Raw genomic sequence first — 15,572 nt, forward strand, 5'->3', positions numbered from 1 at the left:
TTAGTATCTTTTAGTGGCAGTAAGCATGATGTTTGGTATAATGATAACTCAATTTCAAGATCTGTCATTCAAGTCCCTATTAACCTTGATAAGGGTGTATGTGCGTGCAATTACCCGAGTCTGCGTTTGTACTACTATTTTTTTTAAAAAAAAGTTGAGTTGTTATGGATGACTTAGGATTGAAACATGATTTTCTGCATATAGGGTTTATTCGATTCATAGACTAACATGATCACGCCACACCTCCAGCATGCTACAATTTCTTAGGCAAGTGTTTACTTCACGCCGCAAAATTCCACTTGCCACAGTTTCTTAGTGCCGTGTCCCATGTGTCATGGGCTCAGTTTCTAGCCAAACTTTGTTGTTGAGCAAATTTTTTATGGTGTGTCACACTTTGCTAATTTTAGACATGACAAGCGTAGGTGTGAACCAAATAGGCCCTAAGCCTTGTCAGGTTAAAGCTTTTATGCAACTCTATGTAGTCCTTTAAACATACTTCGCAACAAATGCAAAACACTTATTGTTTCCTTCGTTCTTCGCATTACCCTCATTTTAGTACCGAGTAGGTTTCACCTTCAACTTGAACTAAAGACATTTGTAAGCTCTTATATATAACAAAAAAAATGACATTTGTAAGCCTACTGGCCCAGTTTTATGGAGCTTTCGGTCAAAACTAATAAACAAATTAAAAGCAAAAAAGGAAACTAATCTTAATAGAAACCCGGCCCCACCTGTCTGTCAACCCCAGAGGCGACGGAGAGTCGCTGACATGTGGGCTCGCACAACGCGCCGCGGGTCCTTCTTGCGTCAGCGGAGCACTTCCTCGTGGGCCCGGCTGTTTGTTAGGACTGCCCCGGGCCGGTGCGTAGGGCAACCTCGGCAAGGGCCTGCTGCGGATCGGAGCGGGTCGGGTTGGGGCGTGTGGCTGCGCTGCGTCGGCGATTCTCCCGGCGAACCAACGACGCCAGCCACACCCGAGCGAGCGGGGCAGAGAGGGAGCGCGTGGACGCGGCGCCCACCTCAGCCTGAGGGATCGAAGGGGGGCCTTCCCGTCCGCGTGGCGGCGCCTCTCGTTTTCGGCTCCCTGAGGAGGGATTTCTTTTCGTTTCGTGCGGCGAGTTCTTGGCCGTTTTGGCAGTTTACCCGGTTTCTTCTTCTTGGGGATTTTAGTCTGTCCCCCACCAGATTGGCTTGCGTTTCGGTTGGTTTAGGTGAAGCCTACTGTAAACAGCAGGTAATTCCGTTCTTGTTTCTTTCCCTAAAGATTTTCTGTCAATTTTTGTTTGATTTGGAGGGCCATCAGAGACCTCGTTTGCACGGTGGTTCCTTTGATGTTGTTTTTGCAGAGATCCCGCGACTGATTTTTTTTTCCTTCAGAGAAACATTATCGTCGTTGTTGGAATTTGTGAACTCGTGTTAATTTCGTAGGATTTCCCCTAAAAATCTATTCTTTCTCCCGGCACAAGCATTCCGACCACAAACAATTTCATCGCCTCCCGCACCGCTCTTTCAAGATCTGTTTGAATTAGGTTATCTGGCATATACAGCTTTAAAACGAATCCGTCACGAAAGGGGGGAAAATAGAAAGGAACACAATAATGCATTTCGTTTTCGTGTAAAAAAGCAACACCTTTTGATGCCGAGCGAGCATTCCTTCTTTTCCAGTCGGAATACAATGTCGTACAAGGAAGAAAGAATGCGCCTTTTTTCCCCATCCTTTTTCGGTGCAATTGCGGTGTTGATAAGAAAAGCAAAGCCTTCCTCTACCAGTTTCGTTTGGGTTTTCTCGCCGTATTGATTTTGTACACGCATTGGTTTTCGCCTACTTTCTCCATGCGGCCACTTCCTTCCAATTCAGTGTACTAAATCCTCGTGACCTTGGTTTCAGGACGCCGTGAGCGTGAGGGATGGAGCACTGCTATTTGAGGCAGCCCCTCTCAAGGGCTGAAGCTATGCCCGAGAGGAGGTCCAGGTTCTGGCCGATGGATTCGCCGCCGACGCCCCGTGCAGAGGTCATCTGCCCCCAGCCTCGCCGCGCCACCCGCATTCCGTACGCTGTGGAAACCGTGAACAGAGCCAGCCCCAAGGCGAACGGGTTAGTTCTTTGATTATCTTCTGCCTTCCTTTGTTTACTGTAAGAGGTCCAGTTAGCTGTCTAGTGGCAAAAATGCAAACACTTGCCGTGAATGTCCTGGTGTATCTGGATCCAAGATTATAGTAGTGATTTTGGGTGGCACCATGACAGAAGTATATGAATTTGAATGTTGTATGGGTTGGTTGTGCAGATCGTGAGATATATATGCTACTACATTGCGTAGTGTTAATTGAATTGCACAATTGACGTACAGAGGCAGGCCTTTCCTATTCTAGGCACAATAGAGCTATATGTGGTAGTGGTATAGAAAATGATTCAGTACACAGCATATCATTCACGAGCTTGTCATACAAATAAAGGGCACTGGTACGAATACGACAGTATTTCTGGTTTGCTTTGCCTGAATTACGAAAGGAATCCGTTACAAGGGTAACTGCCTGTCTAACTGTTGTAATCTATCCTGTTGGATGTTTTCGATGACGATTAGTCTAGTACTGATCATGACGTCCTTTGCTTAACCTTTACTCCATGACTGCAGTGCATTCCCATTGTACAGATCAGACTCCACTTCTGATGTACTTGATCTTATCCTCAGTAAGGTAATTATTGAAAAGATCATTCATTGATTGAATGAAATAAGGCAAACTCCCAAGCATGATTAAATTGATATCCAACTTTCTGTTTTTCAGAATGACCCAGATGGATATTCGAGCAGCCAGGTGGGCTTTTTATGTGGCTCGCCTCCAGTACGCACTAACAACCCTGTCATCCATGATCCACTGTTTGGTGAAAGAGTACCATCCTTTTCTCCTTTAGGAAGCTCCTTTGGCAAAACGCTAGCAGGAAGAGTTGAAGTAGGTTCTCCATCTTGCGGCGTTAGCAGCAGCCCAAAAGTAAGAATAGAAGGTTTTGCTTGTGGGAACTCGGAGACCCACTATGCAGTTACCTTTGTCTGAGCATTTTGTTGTTCTGTTTCTGTTTCCGCCCTTTGCTCCTGGGTAATCACTATGGCGGTGCAGGATATAAGTAGTACCTTTAAGCTAGCCTGATTAGAGTTGCCTTTGCCCTTCAGATTGTGGCATTTGAAGCTGCACAATCGCAGTGAGCTGTAAGATGTATATAAACGAGGTGCCCGCATATGTAACCATATGATGTATGTGTCTAGTAAGCGTAGCTGGAGTTCCAGTGTTTGATGGATGATGAGTCTGTGAATAGATCGGTTTTTTGCATTTGAAAGCAGAAGATCCAACATGAAGTTTTCAGTTATTATGAATTTATCTTGTTTTGTGTCACATGTTCACACGAAAAGCTTTTGCTGATGCATTACAAACTGTCCCAACAATTTTGTTTTGGTGTTTGATATAGAGCCTGGATTACAGTACATTTGGTTGTTCTTTCCATTCTCTATCAGCTCAGAGTGTGCGTGTCAACGTCCTGCTACAAGAATAGGGTGGAATCACAGCATATATGGTGAAATCACAGCATATAGATTGTAAAATCAGTTGATGTGAAAAATACTTGCTTTTCAGTTATACGCAGAATCATCTGTGCATAAAGGCAGCTTCATTCCTGGTATTGGTTTCTCGTATGCTTTCTGAAAGAGATAGGTTCTCGGTTTTTGAATGCAGAAAAAGAAGACCACAGTGTTTATTAAATTATATGACTCGATGAACTGATTGCCAAAACAATGAGGTTTACACGGTGATGTTCAACAAGAACAAAATAGTCTTGGTACCAGAAACAAATGATTTGCCCACATTACAGTGCGTCTTAGTTCCTGCCAAACCGTGGTTAATGGTTCTCGGTTCTTGAATGCAGAAAAAAAAAAGACCACAATGTTTATTAAATTATATGACTCGATTCACTGATTGCCAAAACAATGAAGTTTACACGGTGATGTTCAACCAGAACAAGATAGTCTTGGTACCAGGAACAAATGATTTGCCTACATTACAGTGTGTCTTAGTTCCTGCCAAACCGTGGTTATTGCAGCCTTACTTAGTCTTCACCTTTTCAGCTCGAAATGCTGCGCAAATCTTCTTCCAACTCCTCATGACGATGAGTGTTGGTATCCAAACCCAGATACTGTTTGCGAAAATGAAATATGCCCAAAAGTAGAATGGACTGACCCAGAAGTTGAAGCCATCCAAGTATGCGGTGATGAAGTAAACCAAGCATCCGTAGAGCTGACCCAAGCAGACGGTAATCTGGAGAATATGGCTGTAGGACTTGCGGGATGCAATGGCATAGCTGCAAGCAGCAAACTTGTGGTCAGATAGAATAAAAGCAACCCTATATGATTCTAAATAACATATCAGCATCTGCAAAAATGTGTAGTGCAACTCAAAAAGACTATAGTCTCATATAAAAGTTATATGAAATTACATAATTTGACTTCAGATACAGTATTCGCTAGACAAGAACCATAGGTCATTGCCATTTGTACATCTAAGATGCAGTAACAAAGCACAGAGAGTCAAAACAAACTCACCTAACATTTCATATCTGGAACAAATTCATTAGAAATTATCACGAAGTATACAACATAACCATGCTAGTGTCTATATATGTTGGTGTGCTTTGGGGTTCGGTCAATTTAATTTGTGCAAACATGAAAGTAAAAAAGTGAAACTTTGTGGATGCATTTGATTACCAAACACAAAGACAATGCCAAATTACTTCATTTGATAATAACCCTCAAGAAATCAATCTGTTAAACCAATCAATGATTATGTTTTGTAAAAACTAATGACAATATCGATTAAGTTGAGGGTGCCAGTAGTTCACATATGATACTTTTGCAAGCACAATTAAGCAGTCAGCAGTTGGCAGACCAAAGTTCCTGTTAAAATTTGTACTGGAGATTGGATTTCATTTAATCAGTCACAAATATTTAGTCAAACTATCAAGAACTACAGTGAAGCCCAGGCATCTTACACCCCATTCATTATTTCTCTGATTTTGTGCCTTGCTTTTCTCCCTTAAATATTCTATGCAGCTTAAATGCTATCTTGGTGCATGCCGAAGAAAACTATGAACTAAATGCATGTTACTTCAGAGGATGGTGCTCTGACATAAAGATCAATTCCTGATACACTACCAACACAGTAGGAAGTTAAGCATCAAGCTCCCCTTTGCATTATTTGTAGCATTGTATAATAACAACAAAGGGCCAATGCCCAGGGTAGTATGATCCGAATGAGGCATAAAACCACTGCAGCACCATGTTTGCACTATAACTTGGCTAACAGAAAGGATAATCAGAAAGCAATGAAAAAGGTAGAATGCACATCTGGAAATGCATTTTGTATGCCTGGCAAAAGATGAGAAGCGAGTCATACACTGCAAGCAGTGATGCAGGGCCTTCCAACACCGCCGTTATCCCTTCAACTGTGACGGTTGCGGTATCCCTAGCGACGTATCTGGAATCGCCTTTGCTGTACTCTTTCCCTGGACAGGGAACCAGCATTTACTCCGTCAGTCACAATTTTGCTTCGGAACGATACTATATATATGTAGCAACGTGCAGGAGTCCCGGAGCACTTACAAACTTCATCGAAGTAGTTGGGGTTCTCCTTCTTGAAAAAATTGGGGGCGAAGACGAAGGTCCCCTCGATGATGATGTGAGTGAGGCCGGTGAACGCCCACCAGCACATGAGCAGACGATCGGTCTTGGACAGTGCACGGCATCTTCCTGCAAGGGCGTTCATCAGTGACATGAGCTGAGAATTGCAGACACAGAAAAAAAAAGTGAAAAAGGAACTGAATTTGAAAATTGGATCCAAATCTGCTGACTTGATAGACCCAACAAGGCAACTGAACCGAAACAGTAAGGGTACTAGCTTGGAATCTAGGCAAATAAGGCAATTACACGCAGAGAAATTGCAAGGGGAAGGGGAAGGGGACAGGGGGCGGCGGGCGGTGACGGAGTTCAGCGGGACGAAGAGTTACCGGAGATGAGCCAGACGACGAGGGTGACGAAGAGCGAGGTGCCCAGGTAGGGCGCGACGATCTGGCCCTGCGACAGCTGCAACGGCACGTAGCCCGGCAGCTGCAGCTCCGCCGGCGTGTAAGGGTGCCCCATTGCCGCCGCCTCCCTCCTAGTCCGCGAGGCGACGACTACTGAGACGGCGCGAGAGAGGGGAGACCGGGAGAGGTCGCCTGCTACGCCACCGTAACGCGCGTGGTGGCTTACTTGTAATTAAAAACTCGCCGGCGCGAATCACAGATCGAGATCGGATGAGATGGCGGCCGGAGCTGGATCGGTGATGGGTCGCGACTCGCAACGCTGGGACCCGCGAGGCAAGTTGCCAGATGCCAATGATGAAGGGCGTAGGAGTCCATGACACGTGGGCCCGAGCTCGGGGTGAGGACAGCTGAATGGATTTTGGTCGTGAGGAGAGCTGAATGGATTTTGGTCGTGAGTCGTGACGATACGAAATTATTTATTTTTATTAACGAAAGCGGAGAGTGTGCCTATTTCATTGATAAAAAGGAAGTGGCGTCGGTGCCTTAAAGTTGAACAAACTATCAGAATACCCCATGCTCAATCACAAAATTACAAATACATTTTTTCAATTGCAGAACGACACTTTTGTTAGGTTCAAACGATATTCGAGCACAATATCTTCGAAGTATAACTTTCTGTTCTTTTTTTCTGGGAAAGTTTTCTGAAATTTTGTTACAAAGAAAGTGTAGTTTATAAAGATGGATGTATAAATATGGCAGTAGGTGCATAACCTAAAAGAAAATGAGATTTTTTTTCTAGAAAAAAAATGTATGAAATCAAATAGGGTGAAGGTCGGGTGATTCATAGTTCAAACGAAAAGGAAGCAGAGTGGATAGAGCTCGTGACTTGTGAATTACTCGGGCTCCATTTTTGGGGCCAAATAGCATTGTTCACGGACTGGTCAGTTCATTGTCTGCTTCAGGCTATTCTGTTGCTTGTCTCTTATGCCCTCATTCGTCGTCATAGTATTTGTCGATTTTCCATCGGCCGTACAATCTGAATTACAACACATTCTACCCCCCTTTCCATGCTCAGTCATCTCTACATAAAATAGTATTACCTCATCGCATAACTGCACAAAAGGTGACAGGACAATGTTGTTTGCAAAAGGTACAGGTTGATTTTCAGTAGGAACACAAGGATCCCAGTTTCAGGAACAAGAGATTCGCCCACTATTGTTTTACAATAAGCATAATCTCCAACCAAACTACCGAATTGTCGCGAGAACAGGGATCATCTATCTAGTCTTGAGCTTTCCAGCTTCAAATGCCGCGCAAATCTTCTTCCAGCTCCTTACAGCGATGAGCGTCGGTATGACGACCCACGAACTGTTTGCGCCGACGAAATATGCCCAGAAGTAGAATGGACTGACCCAGAAGTTGAAGCCAGCCAAGTATGCGGTGATGAAGTAAAACAAGCATCCGTAGAGCTGGCCCAAGCAAATGGCGAGCTGGAGGATGTGGCTGTAGGATTTCCTGGATGCAACTGCATAGCTGCAAGCACCAAGTAGAGGAATTTGTGGTCAGATAGAATATTAGCTACATTACTACGGTTCTGAATATCACAGAAGTGTTCAAGATGGCGGAAAATCGTGAGCACATGAAAAGGAGATAGAAAAGTGAATACTTTGCGTTCGGATTCAACAAAACTACAAGAGGTAGAATATCCATCCGGAAATGCATATCGTGTGTTCAGGGATATAGATGAGAAGCAGTAGTTCTTAGTTCTTACACTGCGAGCAGAGACGCAGGGCCTTTCAACCCGATCGTTATCATTTCGAGCGCGAGGATCCCGGTGTTCCTGGCGGCGTATCTGGAGTCACCTTTGCTGTACTCTTTAACTGGACACCATCTTCCTCGTCAGACACCGGCTGAATCTGAAATGATAAACCGATACAGCGATCGCCGATGGTACTTACAGAGGTCGTCGAAGTAATTGGGCTCCTCCTTGCTGAAGAAATCCGGGGTGAAGAGGAAGGCCCCCTCGAGGACGACGTGAGTCAGCCCCGTGAACGCCCACCAGCACATGAGCAAGCGGTCGGTCCTCGATAATCTGCCGCCGCATCTTCCTGCGGAGCGCAATGCAACCGCCGATCGGAGGTTTGTTCAGAGGAATTCCATGACGCGGGGATCTGAATCCGAAAGGCCTGGTGGCGGTAGAGTTACCCTTTTTTTTTTTCTTTTGAAACGGCGGTAGAGTTACCTGAGACGAGCCAGACGGCTAGGGCGACGAGGAGGGACGCGCCTAGGAAAGGCGCGAGGATCTCGACCTGCGAGAGACGCTGCGGCACGAACCCCGGCAGCTCCAGCTCCGCCGGCGAGTAAGGGTGGCCGTGTCCGGCCATAGCCGCCGCTGCCCGCCTCGTGTTCTAGGCTTCTCGGCTTCTCGCCTAGCCTAGGCTCGCTCTGCTACTCTGTGGGGAAGACGACGGCGACGTGATGGCAGACGAAAATCGTCGCCTGATGCAGCAGAAGCTTCGTTATTAAAAATAACATTGCCGCGGATCAGATGAAGATCGGATGGGGTGATTGGGTCGTGAACCTCGTGGTGTTGTGTGAGCTGTGGAGTTGCCGGGAGTTTTTCTAATGCCGATCTCGGGGATGAGTCAGGAGCGGAGCGGAGCGGACACTGAAGCGTGGAGGAGCACGATGGTCACTTCTCACTTGGGCGTCTGACTCTGAACTTGAGCTAGTGAGTTTTTTCTTTAATCGGAGGATTTGTCTGAGAAAATAATATATGCCACACGGATTGCAACGTTTTGCCCAAAGTTTAAGGGTGGCTTCATTGAGGTTCGAGTAAGTTTAGTCCACTTATTACAACCGTGCCTTGTCCTATTTCCTCTCGTGTTTTAAATTGTTTTGCGATGCAAGTTTTACATATTTTTTAATGCAAATTTAGTCTAAGATTCGAGTTCCATCCATGTTCAGAGAAGTTCCACATCTCATATAAGCTCTGTCAAGTTCTCGACAACTTTCAAAGAAGTCGGTTATTAAAAAGAAAACTTTTAAAACGTCTTCTCTATCGATGCATTCTAGCATTAATGCCGGCCGTTTAAAAAAAGAACTTTTAAAAAAAGCTTCCAACGTGTCTACCAATGCCCTCGAGAAGGTAGAGAAGGTAATAGCTAGAGATGGAGATGGGAATATAATAACAACATGCTGAATACTTGAAACAATAGTCGTATAGATTTTTTTCGTCTCTGATGTATGGAGATTTAGTGATATAATTTGTCATTAATTTTTCTCATTTGAACATGGAGGCCCGGTCTCGTTCTTTAGGGATAGGTCATATGTGGTCCTGTCAGGCTAGTGATTATGTGACTGGTGTAGCTATGGAAAATTGCTCCAAGAATATACATTACGACTGTTTATTAATATGCTTTCTCGCTAAACTAGAAAAATTTAATGAAACGGAAATGCTACGCACTGGCCGTCTCCGGACCGACGCGTGGCGCAAATCCGATCCCTGGGGAAAAAAACTGGATGATCTCCACTAGCGAATCCTTATCTGTTTGCCCACGCGGCTTAATCACTTCTCGCTCGTCAGTTCGTTTCGTGAACGTCGCTGCCAGTACTACTAGAGAACTGACTTTCGATGCGCCTCCTTTTAATCCTGATTTAAAGTAGACCTGGTATAAAAGGGGTACACGGAGCTTTACTCCCGGTTAGTATTTACAACCAGAACTAAAAGTCACATTTTGTCCCGATTCAAAAATCAGCCACCCGTGGGGGATCCTTTAGTCCCAGATGAAAAAATCAGCTACCCGTGGGGACCCTTTTGTCTCGGGTGATAAGAATAACCCGAACTAAAGGTCACCCTTTTAATCCCGGTTGGTATTACCACTCGGGACTAAAGCTCACAGCACTAACCGGGATAAAATGGGATCTTTTATCCCGGTTGGAAACTCCAACCGGGATAAAAGGGTCCCTCACGGGTGTCTGAAAAAGAACTAAAGCCCTCGGACCCTTTTATCCCGGTTTGTAATACCAACCGGGATAAAAGGGGGTCTTTTATCCTGGTTGGCCCCACGAGTTAATATAAAAGGATTGAATCCCCTATATAGTCAGATGTGGTGTGTAGGTGGGATGGCAAGGAAGCTACGCGTGAGGCTTGAGGTCGTGGGTTCGAATCCCACGAACCGCGCACGCGCATATTTCGCGTGAAAATCGCGTGACTTGTGACTTGCTGTGGGGAGGCCTCCCTGGGACCCCCCGGGAATTTATTTATTTTTCAATTTTTTTTTGCAAAAGGAGTCCTGTATCGCGCCTGGCGTGGCAGCCCATTTAAGGGTGTCTTTAGTCCCGGTTGAGGGACACGGGATAAAAGACACCCCCGTTTGTCCCGATTGCTTTATCCCGGATAGTTTTTCGAGAGATTTGCACCTTTCCAACTGGGACTAATACTCAGTTTTCTACTAGTGCAGACCAAAAGTAGCAATCCATTCCTTCTTTCTCCACGCCATAGCTCCACACACGGGTTCTTTAAGTTCCTCAGCAAATCCAACACACGCATTTGTTCCTCACGGCATGTTTCCTCAGCAAATCCAACACACGCATCTGTTCCTCACAGCACGTTTCCTCTGCCACGCACTGCCACAAGTCGTGCGTCTCGTGGTGCTGCAACTCTCACCTCCATCGCTCAAGCCATCAGGATCGAATGACCTCATTGCGAACCTCCTCAATGAGTTTCTTCCGCCCTCACCTTCAACATCCCCATCTCCAACGATTGAAAGAGCTTATCCTTAGTCTACACCACTGGCTCATCATCGAGGCCTCCCTGCGCTCGACGCCGACTCCACCCTCCTCTTGCATCCTCGCACACACTTTCCCACCATCTCCAAGCTCACCTTGAAGTGCGACCATGGTGCCGAGAGCATGGGCGACCCAGCCCTCAAGCTTATTTTTTGAAATTGCAACAGTTTATTGAAGATATTTCGTGCATTTGTTTCATTTGTTTCAGCTAGCTTTGTTTCTTTTGGAGAATTTGTTTACATTTCTAGATGTTGCAGTGGCTTGATTTGAATGTTGTGAATACGGATTTAGTTTGTTTCAGATGCATGAACTGTACAAATTAGAGGATTTGTCCAAATGTTGCAACAAAAAATTGGTATATTTCTAGTATTTTTTCAATGTTGCAATGGTTCATTTCGCTTGTTGCGACCATGGTTTACATTTGTTTCATAATTTCTATTTCAAATATTCATGTAGTGATGACTTCATATTGCATCTGATTGCGCTCTTAGTTTGACGATTTTTGGGAGCAACTTTGAGGGGAAGACATAAGTGATTTTAGTGCTGGGCACTCAATTTCTCGGACATGAGGCAGTTTTTGTTGTGAGTTTCTCATATTAGGGGTGACCTTATGGCCGGTCTTTTTGCAAATTTTCCAAACAATTTGCAACCCCTCCTGATGTTGCATGCGGGAATAAAACGATGTTGCAGCGGTGATTTGTCGGCTTTAGTTAGCGTTACGTCAGACGGTCGGGACTTTAACTAACTTGTTTTGTCAAAGTCGTCAGACGGAAGTGGCCAATGCTAGCCACGGACGTCCGGGCGCTAGCAAGTTCGTTAATGAAATTTCTTTCAATGTTTTTTCTCGTAACCAAACTTTCATAATCTGAAGTCAAGTCTAAGAGCATCTCTAGCAGTCTCACTTTTTCAAAAAAAACTTCCAATATTGAAAAAAACTTGCTCCTTTTCCTTGATACTTTTTGGCCCATCCCAATAATGGGAATGTATCTGGTGGAAACCAGATATCCTATGCAACCTTGGAAACTCTAAATTAAGGCCACAAGATGCTAGTCCAATGGATAGGATTAGACATCGGGTTAATTTGCACTTAAACGCCCGCCGGCCAACATTGCAAAATAGTATTTTTGCGAATCCCCCCACCCCTTCCATCCAAACCCCCCTGCCCCTTCCATCCAGATACGTTGCCTTCACCCGAGAGAGGCGATTGCGCCCCTTTTGCCTGTGGTGTGCCATCTCATCGGCGCCCCTCCACCTGTGGCGTGCCAGCCCGTCGGCGCTCCTCCGCCTGTGGTGTGCCACTTATGACGCTGGCGTGGCGCTGGCATGGAGCTTTGCTGCCTTGCTGGCCTCTCTGGACCTGGCTCCTCCAGCCTGACTGGATGACTACTTCAAATAACTAAGCTGATTCCTTGCACGGACTGATCCAAGAAATGTAGCATGATTCTTACTTCGTACAGTAGGAAATTAGTGATTAATTTGCAATCTGAATGTACTCTATGTAATCTGTGTAATGCCTGACTTCTGTGTAATCTATGTAATGCTAACTTCTGATTATGTGGGTGGCATCAATTTATGCAAATGCACTGATCAAATAAATTGCAGTGAACTCCATGTCCATGTTTTATAATGCACTGAAACACTAAAAATTAGCAGCAATAAGCTAAATGATGTCACTAGTAAAAAAAGTGTTTACAAGAAGCATTCCAAAAGGTCTTAAAAGGTTACACGAACTTGAAATATTAGCCAACAACATTGTTTGGGCAATTGCGTGCATCATGATTCCCTACTTTCTTACATTTTTCACACGTCCGTTTACTTTTACCCTTGCTTCCAGCCTTCATCTCCTTACTCTTCTTAATTCTTTTGCATCTTCCTTTCGACTTGATATCATTGGTGGATGTATATCGACTTCATTTGGAATTTTACTACCAAGGAAAGATTCATACTCATCCTATTTATTAACTCTCGTAGCAGGCGTGATCTTTTGGAGAGGTTTTACTAGGTTGGATAAACTAGAAAATAAAAAGTCCATCCCTCGTTCAGAGTTCTTGGCCATTTGATAAGATCTTCAAACTTGTTGCGTGAATCTGAAATCTTTTTTCGTATTGCCACCTCCATAGGATCTTCAAGCTTTTCATCTAGATTACCTTCTTCATAAAAGAATCTTCAGGCTTTTCATCTAGTAGGTTACCTTCTTCATCAAAGAATAGTTCCCGTAAAATTGAAGATCTGATCAAGACTATAGTACAAAACAGCCATAGAAAAAAATCATACAATACATACCTTTTACATATTTTCTCCCATCTCGCATAATATAAATCGATGCTATCTCATTTTGCTTCTCGGCTCTAAGCACTTATGATATGACAGCACGGAATGCCATAGGACTCATATAATTTTCAGGTGCACCTAACAAACATGTCTGACTTGTTCAACTGAACCACTCGCTCTTTTCCAGATAGACTGCTGATGGTGACAATTTTTATATCTTCACACTCTATAATGCCTTGAATAATGCAATGGTCTCTTGCATCTACGATTTGTTCCTGAAATTTACTGAAACTTTATGTGTATATATCACACTACATTGCTTCTCCATGGCCCATGGTGTCATCAATTTAGGAGTGGTGTGAAGACTTGCATTGTTGGCTTTCAACTCCTCTTAGCGCTGGCACTCTAAAGCTGTGTCAAACCTTAGCAAAACTCAACAAAGGTCAATTTTCAATGAATGAAACAACTAAAAAAAGATTTTTCACTCTCCGATAGTGACGTAGTCCTAAGGATTCCTGCTAAAGGTATGTCCATAAAGTATGCCGGAATCCATGATTGACGATTGACAAACTTTGTGGAAAACCAATCATTTCCCATGAGAGCAAAATCTGTTATGATAGAATTCCATTGTGACTCAAAATCATCTGAAGTCTCGGAGCCGCAAACACACGTGTTTAGTCTATCCCAGAATTGTTCATCCTCTCTTATAGAGGGTCCGAGCTTCTCACGTACCTTTTCCATGATATGCCACATGCAAAGTCTGTGAGTTGTACCTGGTAGAATCTAAGCAATAGCAACCTTCATGCTCGCATCTTCATCTGTTATGATTAGATGAGGTGCTACTCCACCCAGAGCCTTAAGAACAACCGTACATATGACTTGATCTTTTCATTTGCCAAGAATGCTGCCCCTAGGAAAACACTTTGCAAGTGATGATTGACTCCAGTAAATGGCACAAAAATTATGTTATACTGGTTAGTGGTGTATGTTGAATCTACCGAAACCACATCAACAAAAACACTATAGTTTTTCCTGCATAAGGCATCTGCCCAAAACACACGAACAAGTCATCCTTGTTCATCTACCATAAAGTCATAAAAAAGGTAGGATTTACTTCCTTCTTTCACTCAAGTTGTGCCACAAACATTTGTGCATCTGCATCCTTAATTTTGGTCCTGAGGTCATGGTAATAGTTTTGCAAATCCCTTAGCGTGCACCCAACATTCTGAAACCCACCCTCACTAACATGGAGAAGTCTATACGCTTGTGAGGTGCCAATGCTAGCCTTATGACAATTGAACAAAGTACTCTTTGCCTTCTCACTAACATTACGGTTGGATCTTAGGAAATGCCTCTTATCTGGTGACATAAAACCATGGTTGTGCTCCTCAACCATTGAAGCTATCTGATACTTCTTATCACTGCCAAGCTTGACAACAATATGTGCCTCACAACCACATCTGGGTTCCATCACATTATGTGTCTTTCTCTTTTTTCCGGATTCATCAATAACATTTTTACGTTCTCCTTTCTGTACCCTTCCCTTAAACAATAATACCGCTTGATTAATATTTCCCTATTTTGCTACTTGTGCTGACCAACACGAACAGAGAAACCAGCTTCATGTGCATATGATTTGTAAAATTTCTCCACATCTGTGAGTGTATCATACATCATTCCAACCACAGGCTTCAAATGTTCTTTGCAATCTTTTGGGGGGACATATTAACGATTTCCCCTAGCCCATGGAATCAACAAAACGTAAAGGCCCAGGCCCACCTAAGGTGGCAAGATTGCCGTCGACCCAATATGGGAGGGAAAGGTCACGTTCCGCCTCGCCCGACCCGGAGTCCCGGGGTCGGACATTCCCGACCCCTTGAAGACTAAACTCCGCCTCGCCCGACCCAGAGGACCGAGGTCGGGAGCGCCCGACCCCCACCTCAAAACTCCGCCTCGCCCGACCCTGGGCGCGGGGGTCGGACTCGCTCGGGTCCACAAGACACATATCCGCCTCGGGCGCGGATTGGAGGATCAGGGTGCCAATCTCGTGGGTCCCCCTATCGACCTCACCATAAATGCGCCGTGGCCCTGTCATGCAGAAAGGGAGTGGCGCCCCTAATGTAACCTGCCACGAATACCCATGCGTGGCCGTGCAGCGCGAGCTGCAGTGGCCGCGGCTCCCTCTGATTTGCCGCAGGGTACTCATGGCCCGCGCTGAACGGCACAGGAGGGTGCTCCGCTCGTTCTCGCGCCCCGCGCTCCCGATGACAGGGATGCGACATCCGCGTCTCACGGGTAATCGGTAGGGTAACAGAATCGGCCATCCTCCCCGGCGGGCACAGATGCCAAGGCTGAGGATCATCATCGTGCTCGGCAGCAACGGCGACCGGGGAGATCATCGACAGGATCTGGAAGAAACCGCCCTCCCTTGACGGACGCGCTGACA

At 45.0% G+C, this 15,572-nt stretch overlaps 3 protein-coding genes and 1 pseudogene across 4 annotated transcripts; 1 reads left to right on the top strand and 3 right to left on the bottom strand.

The window, feature by feature from the left end:
* The first annotated feature begins 872 nt into the window (after nt 1-872).
* Nucleotides 873-3,368, top strand: LOC117857555 (uncharacterized). 2 transcript variants are annotated; one of them, XM_034740277.2, is made up of 4 exons: nt 873-1,234; nt 1,889-2,095; nt 2,634-2,694; nt 2,785-3,368. In XM_034740277.2, the coding sequence occupies exons 2-4, from the start codon at nt 1,908-1,910 to the stop codon at nt 3,049-3,051; spliced, it is 516 nt and encodes a 171-aa protein (XP_034596168.1). In that variant the 5' UTR covers nt 873-1,234; nt 1,889-1,907; the 3' UTR covers nt 3,052-3,368. The 2 variants fall into 2 exon arrangements, with proteins under 2 accessions (XP_034596168.1, XP_034596169.1); XM_034740278.2 differs by lacking the exon at nt 873-1,234 and having other exon boundaries at nt 1,264-2,095.
* A 565-nt stretch (nt 3,369-3,933) lies between these two features.
* LOC117857554 (probable 3-beta-hydroxysteroid-Delta(8),Delta(7)-isomerase) lies at nt 3,934-6,305 on the bottom strand. The gene is made up of 4 exons (XM_034740276.2): nt 6,047-6,305; nt 5,643-5,789; nt 5,437-5,545; nt 3,934-4,345 (listed from the first exon to the last, which is right to left on the bottom strand). The coding sequence occupies exons 1-4, from the start codon at nt 6,177-6,179 to the stop codon at nt 4,090-4,092; spliced, it is 645 nt and encodes a 214-aa protein (XP_034596167.1). The 5' UTR covers nt 6,180-6,305; the 3' UTR covers nt 3,934-4,089.
* An 841-nt stretch (nt 6,306-7,146) lies between these two features.
* On the bottom strand, nt 7,147-9,248 carry LOC117858677 (probable 3-beta-hydroxysteroid-Delta(8),Delta(7)-isomerase). Its single transcript, XM_034741797.2, has 4 exons — nt 8,307-9,248; nt 8,023-8,172; nt 7,836-7,944; nt 7,147-7,597 (listed from the first exon to the last, which is right to left on the bottom strand). The coding sequence occupies exons 1-4, from the start codon at nt 8,446-8,448 to the stop codon at nt 7,342-7,344; spliced, it is 657 nt and encodes a 218-aa protein (XP_034597688.1). The 5' UTR covers nt 8,449-9,248; the 3' UTR covers nt 7,147-7,341.
* A 3,346-nt stretch (nt 9,249-12,594) lies between these two features.
* On the bottom strand, nt 12,595-14,851 carry LOC140222761 (protein FAR1-RELATED SEQUENCE 5-like; annotated as a pseudogene).
* Between the last annotated feature and the right edge of the window lie 721 nt (nt 14,852-15,572).

Source organism: Setaria viridis, chromosome 5 (assembly GCF_005286985.2).
Source record: "Setaria viridis chromosome 5, Setaria_viridis_v4.0, whole genome shotgun sequence".
Classification (NCBI taxonomy): domain Eukaryota; kingdom Viridiplantae; phylum Streptophyta; class Magnoliopsida; order Poales; family Poaceae; genus Setaria; species Setaria viridis.